Source organism: Rousettus aegyptiacus, unplaced genomic scaffold, assembly GCF_014176215.1.
Source record: "Rousettus aegyptiacus isolate mRouAeg1 unplaced genomic scaffold, mRouAeg1.p scaffold_m13_p_4, whole genome shotgun sequence".
Lineage (NCBI taxonomy): Eukaryota > Metazoa > Chordata > Mammalia > Chiroptera > Pteropodidae > Rousettus > Rousettus aegyptiacus.
Genome location: NW_023416307.1, coordinates 47,779,921 through 47,792,380, shown reverse-complemented (window position 1 = coordinate 47,792,380; position 12,460 = coordinate 47,779,921). Strand labels below are relative to the sequence as shown.

The 12,460-nt window shown below is 36.8% G+C and overlaps 1 protein-coding gene across 2 annotated transcripts in view; it reads left to right on the top strand.

Moving 5' to 3' along the window:
• Positions 1-12,460, top strand: part of ATP13A4 (ATPase 13A4) — a 115,222-nt gene that overhangs the window by 35,876 nt on the left and 66,886 nt on the right. Inside the window, exons 3-5 of one of the 2 annotated variants that reach the window (XM_016136346.2) lie at positions 8,055-8,201; positions 12,057-12,127; positions 12,219-12,299. In XM_016136346.2, the coding sequence (XP_015991832.2) occupies positions 8,055-8,201; positions 12,057-12,127; positions 12,219-12,299 (299 nt within the window). Of the gene's footprint in view, positions 1-8,054; positions 8,202-12,056; positions 12,128-12,218; positions 12,300-12,460 lie in introns of those variants that run through there. The other variant, XM_016136347.2, reaches the window with a different exon arrangement.

The following is a 12,460-nucleotide window of genomic DNA, read 5'->3' as shown; positions in this document are numbered from 1 at the left end:
AGTACAGGTGGTCAGCTTTGCAACTGGACATATACTAGAAAGATTCAAAGAAAAAGCACTGTGTGCTGCAGATATCTGCTTTCCATCATCCTGCCTCTTTCTTTGCCTCTTTGAAAATCTATTACTCCCCTGTTTCACTGCCCTTCTCAGCTAGCTAGAGAGATTGAAACCAGTTTCAGTCTTGCCTTTTTCGTCTTGATTTCAACTTTAATTTTTAATTACGTGCTCTTGTGTGTCATTTTAAATGGATTTGCTATGGCAGAGACTCTCCAAATAAATGAGGTTCTAAATTAGTCGTTTGGTAATTAGACAAGAACTCAATTATTTCAAACACTCTTGCTATCTGAACCTTAGAAGAAAATAAGCTTTGGGCACCAAGAGTTTAAAAGTCTGCTAATATATTATTTGCATTAAAATGACATCTTAAAATATTTTATGTGAATTATATTACAATAGCTGAACTGTGAAGTCTCATTAAGGAGAACTGGATGACCTCTACTTGAAAATATGTTGTATATCTGTTTTTTATGTTATTAAAAAATCAGTACTTGATATTTATCATCAATCTCACAGTGGTAAGATTACAGATCATTATCACAGATACTGATTAGGCAGTAATTTCTTAACATTTTTCAAAAAAGCTATGATATTCTGACTGAAAGTCTTTAGCACCCAGTTTACTTTCAGTTTTCCTTCTGTTATTAAGTGCTTTTAAGAGTGAGATTTTTCCAAAAGAGAAGAGCAATTACACGTTATTTAATAATTTTAAGAGCGGAGTTTTATCCATTATTCATCTACTTCTGAATTTTAACCAGTATCTATAGTGATGCCACATTTCTATGCAAATAACATGATTTATATTCATTGGTGTTTTGAATTCAGATGCTCCTGATGATTTCTAGTTTTCATCTTTATTATAATTACAAATACATTCTTTCCTTCATTGCCATTGTATGTCACTGGTTGTCAAAGACCTATGTTGTGCAGAGGATGACTTTGTGATGATTGATTATGAGGCCTGATTCAGGGCATATCATTTCAATGATTTAAGGAGGAGCATTTTCCCTTCAGTTTCATCTAAAGATACCAGCACTGGGAGCTTTAGTTTGAAAACTCAGAAACTCTGCAAATCAGCCATGCAAATGGGCTCTAAAGTCCATGAGCCTACCACGATTCTCACCAGCCGCCAGTATTTGTGTTTGTGTTTTCTGGATCTCATAACTCCTCTCCACCCTCCTCTTCTGCAAGATGGTCGCTCTAAGCCCAGGCTCCCCAGCAACACCATTTTTTCTTTGTTTTGTTTGTGCTTTTAGTTATAAAATTTCATCTGATATTCCCAATCTCATCCATTCATTTTATTATTATCGATTCATTATTATTTATTCATTCAATAAATATTTACTGAACTTCAATCCTATCCCAGAAATTATTATAGATACTGAGACTACAGTTATGAACAAAACAGGCAGAAATCCCTGTCCTTACAGAGTAACATTCTGGTGAAGAGTCAAGTCAAAAACACACAGAAACATGCACATGCACACATATATCCATGCACACATGCACACACTCAAACATGCATTCTCTATAAAGTAAATATAGAAATATGTTCTGTTTTTACTTATTAAAACCTACTCATTCCTCAGCTACATACAACCTTTTCTATTAAGTTTTTGTTAATATATTTTCTGCCCCAATTCTAGAGGGAATTAATGACCATTCCTTCATTTTTTTTTAGCTCTGTATTTTCATCTCTGTCTGTTATCAAGCCTTTAGCAGTCTATCTTATATTAAAATGTTATTTATTTAATATTTTATAAAAATAGCATCTCATTGATTATTTAATTCTCATAATAACCCTGGAAAATGGGTGTTATCACCTCTGTTTTGCAGGTGAGTGGACAAGTAACTTTACAACCTAGTAAATGTCAGCCATGTCCCTACCTCCATCCCATTTTCCTTCTTTCCCTCCCTTCCTCTTTCATAAATTTGATGAGCACAGGTTATGTTCCAATCACAAAGGTAGCTCATGGGCAGGGGGTAGAGAGTTCATTAGACCATTGCACAGATACATATAAAAGTCCGATTGTTGTAAATGCTACTTAGGAAAGGTTCACGGTTATGGTAGGATTATAAAATAGATATTTGACTGAGTCGAGAAAACTAGGATAGGCGTTCCTGAGCTTTAGTGGATAATAAAAAAAAAAAAGAGTTAAAAGGCGATGGTGGCTGGTGGGGAGGTGCACATGGAATACCATCCAGGTAAAGGGAATAGGTGGGCAAAAAACGTAAATCTGTCTTCTAACTCTTTAAATCCAGAGTTCCCTCCCCCGCCCCCCCAACCATGCCACATTTCTTTTTGTAGCTTTTTTTCTATTAGATTATAAACCTTTTGAAGACAGTAATTGTGGCTTACTTTTATTTCCCATAGCATCTAGCACATGGGTGCAGTAGGCACTCAATATTTATTTAATTCAATTAAATACATTGAATGAAATCTGCAATACATGGCCTCAAGGTTTGTACCAGTATTTTATTACAAAGCCACTAAAGTGAAGCATCGTGCTTGAGAGAAGATTGTGTTATGTTTCTTTTAAGTACAGTTTCCCTCTTCTGGATCCCAGCCCTCCACTCCACATTCCAACCTGGTTTTTCCTTAGATATCCAGCGAAGACTCTCTGAGATCTTTTGGTTTGACCTCTCAGAAATGATTCTATGTTAAGGCAAATAATTTTGAGGCCATTATCCTTTATAACACAGGGCTATTTGTATTGCGATTTACAGTTCTCAAAGCATTTGCATATATGTTACCTCATTTGGTCTTTACTGGTAGAGATTATTTTTCACCCATTTTATGAATGCAGGCATAGAGAAGCTGGAAGAAATGCTCAGGGTCCCTAGCTATGAAGAGTGAAAGCAAAAGTACTGAGAATCGAACTAGAGTCTAAAGCGAAGATCTTCTTATTCCCTGTCCAGTGACCAGACTCTGCAGAGACATATTTTGAAGTGATTTAAGAATAAAGACTCTGGAGCCTGACTGCTTGGGTTTGCTTCCCAGTGTTGTGCTTGACCTACCTTGGACAATGTATTAGCTTGGGCTGTGGCAGGGTTGGTTTTTAGTGGAAGCTTCCTTTGTGGCTTGCAGACTGCCAACTGCCTTTTCTCTGTATTCTCTCATGACAGACAGCAAAAGTATGGGGAAGGAGAAGAGGGGAGAAGGAGTGAGAGGGAGAGAGAGGGAAGGAGAGAGGGAGGGAGGGAAAGAGAGAGAGAGATAGAGATAGAGGCCCTATCTCCAAATGCAGGCACATGAGGGGGAGGGGGGGATACGGCTTCAACATGTGAATTTGGGAAAATTCAGTCTATAATAGACAAGTTACTTACCCCACATCTGCTTAAATGAGGTGGTATATGTGTAAGTGCCGAGGCGAAACTATGCCTGGCGCACAGGCATTCCGTGGGCATTGGTTACTACACACATTTTAAAACCAATTTTATCTTTTTATTCATCCCTTCTTAACTGCACATTGCGTCTCCAGATATTTCAGACAATGAGCCAGCCAATTCTCTACTTCCTTTTCCTTCAGAAAACGGCTATAAAAACAAACAAAAATACAAGTATCTCCAGAAACAAGCTCTGAGTTGTTCAGGATTTTCTTTCTTTCTTTCTTTTTTGTTTTGCCTGCAAACATAGACATAGCCTTTGCTTTGCCACATAACTTCATTGCATTGGCCACTCCTCCACATCACCTTTTTTTGTTGTTGTTGTTGGGGGAAGGGAGTGTCAACATGTCCCAGTAGTACTGAGAAAACAATTAGTGTGAGATTTTTTTCTGATGCTTAGAACTTTGTATATTTTATAACTAAATCCCATATTCTAGCCAACATCAACTCTGCAGCTAAGCAGCTTTGGGAATATGAAGTCAAGGTGTCTGGAGTATCAATGGATCTAGCCAACAGAGGGAAAGAGAAAGAAAAAAGTAATACTTAAATACAGAAAGAATAGTACTTTGTCAGAGTTAGGAGTCTGTGCAGGTAGTACGGTATTTTTAAAAGAGCCAGAGAAATGTAAGTTACTACTTTCTCCATAATTCTTTAAGTACTTCAATGCAGACAGAGTTCAACTTTTTAGCATTTCAATGTATCCATCTCCAAGTGAAAAGTACTGATTTCTAATGTCTCTTAAGAACTTTGCCATGGGTTACTTTTTTCTTTTTAAGGTGAACTCAAAAGTACATGGTTACAGAGTGAACTTCTACACAAGAGGGTGTCACAGCACGGCCTGAACTTAAAGTGACCATTACAATGCTTTTACGTTCCGAGAGATGAGGTGCTTATAGCCAAAGCTTGGAAGAAGATGACTAAGGTCATTCACTTCACTCAAATATAAAAGTCTGTCATTTTCAGGTTCAGAAAGTTCAAGGCCGCAGGAAATAAAAAATGCCCAGGTTTTCTTCTCTATCTTTCTGTCCAGGTCAAATCATGGGTCCTCTGTGTGCATTCAATTCTTTGAAATGCACTCTTGAATTATTTTAAATCCTACTCTTAAGAGTTCAAAGACTGATCTGGTTAATTCTCTTGGGAAAGAGGAGGTAAATCTGCTAAATGAGACATGAGGTGTTCAAAGTCTAGCTTTACCAGGAACACAGTTTGGATTATTTGTACTACAAAGCAATTACTTAAAATGGTAATTCCTCTGGTACAAGTAAGTATTTTACAGATCATTAACCACTTGAGAGAGCTGGGAAATAGACTGAAGTGAAAATAGCCATTTCCAGGTAAAGATGTTTCTTTTCCAAAAAGGAAAAATAAATAAAAAGACTCTCAGAGATTCTAAAGTTTCCTCAAAGGGTAAGTAAGTTCCTGTTTACAGAAAGATCTCAGGAATGCTATACTGTGAAAAATGGGGAACAAGGCTACACCAAATTAGTGTCTGTTGCACTCAGCTATGGGCCAGACACGGGACCAGGGGCATCATGCATTATTGTGTTTAATCCTTCAAACATCCATGAAATGTGGCATTATTCACCCCCACTTGCCATATAAAGAAAATTAGGTGTAGAGAGTTACAATGACTTTTCAAGACTCTTTGGAGCTGAGATTTGAACTCAGGAAGGAGCTGCGCTCTTTCCTTATTGGACCGAACCGAAAACTGAGAGAAGTCAGTTTTGTTATCTGAAGTAACTGCATCATATTGACACACTTTAAACACTTTTTCTTAATTTCTTTGCCCTTTTTCTCCCCTTGAAAAGTTGGGTGAATTCCTTTAAAAAATATAGATAGTTTCACAGAGTTTTTAATAGGGCAGTAAGCAAGAAAAAAAGTCTTCATCACTACCTTACTCTAAGAAAAATGGTTGCCTTGTGTAGTATCTTTATTTAGTCTATAGAATTCTAATTTGAATTATGTAGAATTATGAGTTATAGGGTCCAAGGGTCAAGAAGATGACAAGAAATGAGCTTAAAAGCAAAATATATCCAAGCGCCATCACTTTAATATTCTATAGGCTATAATTAGATGGAGGCCTACTGATGAATTTCAGTTTTTTATACTCACCTAGACTAAGACATACAGATGGTGTATTGGATTAATAGTGGCATGTGAGAGCTTGGGAGTTCCAATGCTTCGCTTTGCTTTTCCCTTTTTAGGCATTACAATCTAGACATGTGTTTTCTGTCACTCAGGAAGAGTAGTGACAGCTTGATATAGGGAATCAGATTTTCTGTTGCCAAGAGAACAGAGATTCTAAGAATTGGGTATTATTTGTTACAAAGTACGGGATTCGAGGTGATTTTTATACATGAGACACAAACAACATGGAGAACTTGTCAAAACAAGTTGAAAGAGTCAAGATTGGAAGTAGGAAGACCTGGCCTCAGATCTCAATTGTCCCTTGCTACCCATACCCGACTGGCTTGAACAGTTCTTGGTCTTGTTGATGGAGAGTTTTATCACCTGAAAAATGGAGATAATAATACTAACTTTGGAGAACTGCACCTAAAATGAGATAACTGACACAAATTTTTTTATAAAATGCTAAATAATGATGAAAATTAGTAGTTATTATTTTATTTCACTTAAGAGGACCAAGAGTAGCGATTTTCCTACCTGCCTTCACTTGGTGGCCGGAAGTTCTAAAAATCTTTCTCATAACAAAGCCCCCTTTGATGTGCTCAAAGGCGAAGCTCTATAATGATGAATCATGTCAAGGTGTGTTCTGGGTCTTTCGTTCCACAACACCTAGAACATGTCCACCAGTTACATGAGTCAGTCATTGGAAATTTAGCCATCTTCAGTCATTCTTAGGCTTGGAAGATAATTCCATAAAAATTTGATTTGATTTGATTTAGAATTTTTTTTTTTTTTTTTACAATGGGGTAATAGCCAATTTTACTCATTTAAAAATTAACTTATTAACTTTCAGATTTCTACTGGGGCTTTTTCTTTCTTCCTCTCCTCTCTCTCTTCCTCTCCCTCTTCCTTCCCTTCTCTTCTTTATCTTTTCCTTCCTTTTTCTTCCCCTCCATATTTCCTTTCCTTTGCTTTCTCCCCTCCTCCCACCTCTCTCTCTCTCTCTCTCTCTCATGTGTGCACATGTGCACATACACACACAAACATACACATGCACGTGCACGCAATCAGTGCTAGACCTGGCTGGAGCACAAACATACATCAGACACATGTCCACCCACAGTCCAAGAAGAGTGATAAGGTGAAGGGTAGTACAATGGGTAGAATGTGGTTAGAATCTTCATATCCTGATGGTATAGCAGAAAGGTTCCCCAGAGAAATTAGGGAATTTCCTAAGATATAAACTTTAATATAGACCCTGAAGGATGCTCAGGATCTAGCCATATGAAAACCTAAAGAGAGGAAAGGAGGATGTGAATTCTGGGTTAAGGAAGCGGAAGAAGCAAAGTCGTGGAGATGGGCTTCTATTGAGAATCAGTGTAAGAGATTTAGCTACAACAACTAAATATCGTCTCTCTGCCTTTTGCAGAGTCAGCTCGGTCTTTATAGCAAAAGTGGGTGTGGTGGAGACAATTCCCAGCTCTGACATATATTTCCCAGGCATCAGATCGTTTCCCAGGTTTGACTTCACCTGCTGTTCTTCCTAGCTCCTAAGGTTTACCAGGCATTTAAGTGGGTTTTATGTGTAGTAGTATTTACCCATTTAATCACTGTTAATTACCACTGTCATCACACTGATCTCTAAAGAACCATTGTGGCATCTATTACTCAATCCAGTGCTGCTCTCTCAGTTTTTATCCTATAATGAAATCATCAGTGAACTGCAAAAAGAAGCAGCTTCAGTTAGGCTCAGGAAAGAAGGTACTTTCTTTAATTCTACCTGTGCTAACAGCTTGACAGTTACTTTTGGGCATGTTCAGTCCATACATTCAATCTTTTTTCTATCAATTCGTTAGACTCTCACCGAGCAGATTGCAGTTGTCCACATGGATGGGATATAAAGGTCACTACCTTCAAAATAGCCTAAAAGAACTAAGATAATATTAGGCAGAAAGGGGTTAGGAGCATAACGGAGGGACAGTAAGAATCTTTTGAAGTTAATATAATGGCAGTTTCCCCTGCCTCACACCCAGTGAGAGGTGTTCTGGAAGAGGTGGAATTGAAGTCAAGCTATTAAGCCTAGAAACGGGATAGTTTAGTTAATCAAGTTTTCTCACCCTCAGAGACCTACATAAACCTTTGAAAAACATTTTTTTTTCCCCCTGTGGAATTCTGCCTCTGGCTGTAGCCCCATGTTGGGGAAAATAGGGAAAAGTAACTCTTACCTGCGAATCTGCCTCTCGACTCAGCTTTGCTGTTTGTGGCAGTGCCTCATATTCACATCCTGATTGCTCGATAAGCAAAAATGAGACTTTCCTGTCAAGGCTCTGTATCTACCAGCTTTCAAAGGTATATAATTCTGTATGGAATATTTGTTAACTCCATAAACTTATCAAATTATGTTAAAATGATGTTTTACAGGTTGAATTTTAGCCTGATGACTTCACTTAATTTCACTGGGGTTGTGGTGTCTATTTCCTCAGGATGAATTCCAGACTTACTCTTGGAAAAAGGTAATGTGGATCCACCTGTCAGCATTAAACAGCGCATTTGGTCTCACTCCTGACCACCCTCTCATTACAGATGAGGACTATGTCATAAATAGAGCCATCAGAAAGCCAGACCTAAAGGTAAGTACATTTATGGCTACTGCTGATGCTAAAGAAATTTATTTTTTTCTAAAAAACTACAAAGTTAAATTCAGATCCTCCATTGTGTCACCCTTCAATTGACAGCGCAGAACATTATAAATGGCTATGTGCGACATCGATGACAACCTTAGATTAATTATTAAACTCTGCCGAGCCTCAGTGTTTTCATGTGTAAAATGATGAGCATACCTACTTGTAATATTAATTGATGAAATTTAATACATTCAGGAAAACAAGATCAATATGGTACCAAATATGTAATAAATGGTCATAGATATTAGCTCTTAGTAGCATCAGGCCCTGCATCATAATCTATATAACAAGGTTTATCTTACAGTAAAAGTAATCACCCAGGAATATCCCAGGGAATTTGCTATGCCTGCAAGATGACCTTATTTTGAATCTGTCATTCAAATGTATTTGAGTTACTCTCTCCTCTCCATAGTCAATGGGTACTACTTAGATTATTATTAGTTAACATTTACATAAGAACATATTTATAGGACAGACTGTTTTCTCTTAAATTTATATATGTGTAGACAGCTGTTTACATTAATCTTAGGAGCTCAAGATCAATTTAAAACAATAATAATAGCCAATTGCAGAGCACTTTTTGTATTGTCAGTTGTTATTACTCAATCATGTTAACTGTTAAAACAAACAAAAACAAAAGAGCTCAAGCACCTGCAAATAACAGATTGCTTAATCTGTTAGGTGGCCGGCCATTCAACAGCCTCATGGACATGGCCTCAGAGTATTACTAATTTCCAGTATCTTTAATTGCATCATACAAATAAGTGGACAGACAAATGAAGAAATGTTCAAGTGAACAAACAAAATGAGAGAAAGAGGCAAAAGTCTTGAAGTGGAATATTTTGGCACCCAAGCTTGATATCTTCACTTCCTAGCATATGGTACGGGAAGTTTGGCTAGTTATAGCCTGTCTGGGCCTTAAATTTCTTATTTATAAAATTAGAGTAATAACTCCATCTTTGCTTGTTTCTTAGGGCTGTTTGAACCTAAAATGAGAAGATGGATTTGTGAACTGTAACAAACTGTATTCATAAAGGACTGAAACTTTCATTAAAATTGGAGATCTCACAGCCATGACAACAAATAACAATAACAATACCAGAATGATAACCATTCAGGGCCATTTAGGGGGAGTTTGGAGACAGCAGCAAACAACCTTGTCAAGTTAGCAAACACAGACTAAGAGGAGCCTCTAAGAACCATCTTGTAGGATTACGTGCGATACTGGAACCCAGTGCCTAACCTGTTAAACATGTTCCAATTAGAAATGGAGAGCAGGATGCCTGGGAAGGGGGAAGCTTCCTGGTTCTGAGAGAAAGGATGAAATTCACTCCACAGCAGATCTCTGGTTTCCTAATTATATTTCATGGTATGAGGCTCTGGGAAATGGGCAAAGAAACTTCATCCCTTGCAAATATTATGCTTAATATCCTCTTACCGGTTTCTAGAGCCTCTGGAGGGGCTAAGGGAAGCAGAGAAACTCTGTGAGAAATTTGTCAGGAGTTAATGAGATTTTCAATTTTCTTATTCCTTATTATCGCCGCCTTCATCTGCTGATGTTTTGTTTCTATTATATTCTATAATTTTTTCAATCTCAGCTTGTGGTTTTGCAGCCTCTTGATCTAGGTTCTCTAACTCAGCACTGGCTTCATATTTTATCATCGTTTGTCCTTTAAATTTTTTCCAACATGAATTTTGAACTTATAGACTTAATAATGTAAGAAACCCTCCCTTTATACAACTGGATTCGTGGAAGTTACAGGATTTTTAGGCCTCCTTCTGAATCTAGGTTGACTAGTAGTTCCTTTGAGAGATTGGGCTTTGGGGCCAGATGAGTTTGAGTTTGAATTCCAGCCCTGCTTTTTAATAGGTACAATCTTGGGCAAGTTATTTAGTCAAAATGAACGTCAAGGGTGAAGTGAAGATGAAAATAATAGCTGTCCTACCACAGTGAAATGAAAAAGACTAAAGTCAAGGTGCGAAAAGCTCCTATATACTCAAAAAACAATAGTTGCAATTACGATTCAGCTCTATTTGCAGAATTGCTGGGAATACTGGAAAAGAAAGAAAGATGTGAGCAAGAAACTTGAGTTTCCAAGATGGGCTATGACAATTAACACACCCCAGGCTGATTACTTTCAGATACTCTTTCTCACTCTTAATTTGCAGCTTGTGAAGGAAGAAGAATCATTCCCACTGGCAATTAAGTCTAATTTTAGACTGAAAATCTATTGGAACATAGAATTTACTTTTATAAAATTTATTATGCAACCAACCTCATTGAAATAAATCCATTCTGTAAAAGAAAAATACAGGATTTAACACTCTTACTTGGTGACTATGAATATGTGTGAGAGAGTGCACTGTGTACACACACATACACACACACATGTATTTATTGAACAAGATTAAGATTCATTTAAGGTAACCCAGATCTTAAAGCTGAGGAATTTAGGCTCTATTTCTAGCTGACCTGTGGTTGTACAAAGCAATTTTTCATTTAATAAAAAATGTACTGAATGCTTATTATGTATCAGCTATATGCTCTTCCCAGTTTTCGCATTTTATCTAATGGTTATACCAACTATAATATTTATAGGTAGAGAACATATTAAGAGAAGTTGCAAAGGAAGTTAAAAATAATCTGGCCAATTGCCTCATCTTATTCATTGAGAAACTGATTTGCAGATAGATTTAATTTCTAAAGGACACAATCATCAGAGTAGCTGTAAAATGAAGTGTTGACTGCTGTTTCTCAACTTTGGCTTCACATTAGAATTACTTGAGAAAACTTAAAAATATTTATACCCAGGCTGCACCTCATACAAATGAAATCAGAATCTCTTAGAGACGGGTATTTTTTAAAGCTCCTCAGTTGTTTCCAATAGGAAAATGATGTTATAACCACAGCAATATGACAGTCTCACTGTTTTTCTTTGTGCTTAATTAGGTCTCTAGTTACTGAAAATTCAGATTCCTATATAAAGTTGTTTTAAAAAGTCAGAAACACGGCCGTAATTGTCATAAGTATTAACCTTTCCTTTCCATTCCACGGCCACTACCCTCAAACCCTCATTTCCTAGAGCGCATTTTCTTGCAAAAAACTCCTAGTTCTGTCCTAGTACCTATTACCAGCCTAATCTTTTCTAGTGTCTCTTTTATAGGTTACTCTGAGTATATTGCCTGCAAGATGAAGTCCTAAATACCTTATCTTTCTAGCCTCATTCGTCATTCCTCAAACAGGCCCACTCACTTGCCCCTCGCCACAACTAACTTGTACATCATTTTTTTGAAATGCTCTCTTCCCTTTTCATCTGAGCAAAATTATCGCAGTCCTTCAAGGCTGAAGCTCAGATCTTCTCCACAAAGCCTTCTGTCATTGGCCCTCTCCATATATCTATAGCATTTCAATACTATACTTTTTATTTTATTACATTTTTATTTCTTGACATGTACATATTTCACTGTATGATATGGTTTCCTTTCTTTCTTTCTTTTTTTTTTTTGATTACATTTTTTCCACTGGTAAGTTATAAAGCAGTAGAATGCAGAGACCGAGTTTTATTCATATACTTACTCATATAGTAAGCCCATGATACAGGCTACTGAATGATGACTTCTAATAAAGAATGCCATTTATGTAGTAAGAAAGTATAAGATAAATAAAGAAAAGATAAAATTTTAAATAAGTATAGTAGGGCTTCATCTTTACTTCTTCCACAAACGCTTCTTTAGCCAGTGAATTGCTGTATATTTGCCGATCCTCAAACTAGAGACTTCCTTAGTACTTTTCTTTTGTAGGTGAGATGCATAAAAGTGCAGAAAATAAGATATGTCTGGAACCACTTAGAAGAACAGTTCCAGAAAATTGGGTAAGTCGTTTCGGCAATTGCGTCCGAAGGAAAAAATATATTATCTCCAAAACATTGGCTAAATATGTTTTTCTCATTATTATTATTTTAGATCTTTGGAAGACCAGCTCAGTTCTGCCAAGATATACCTAAAATTTGGATCAGGTCTGACAAGAGAAGAACAAGAAATTAGGTACATGTATATTGTTATCTATATCACCTCAAAAGAACGCTTACAAGTTAGCCAAATAGAGAGCCCAGTTAATAGTTATCTTAACTGATCAATATCAGAAAACATGGTAATACTTTACTTAGAATTATTAAATTAAATGTTTTCACATATATTATCTCACT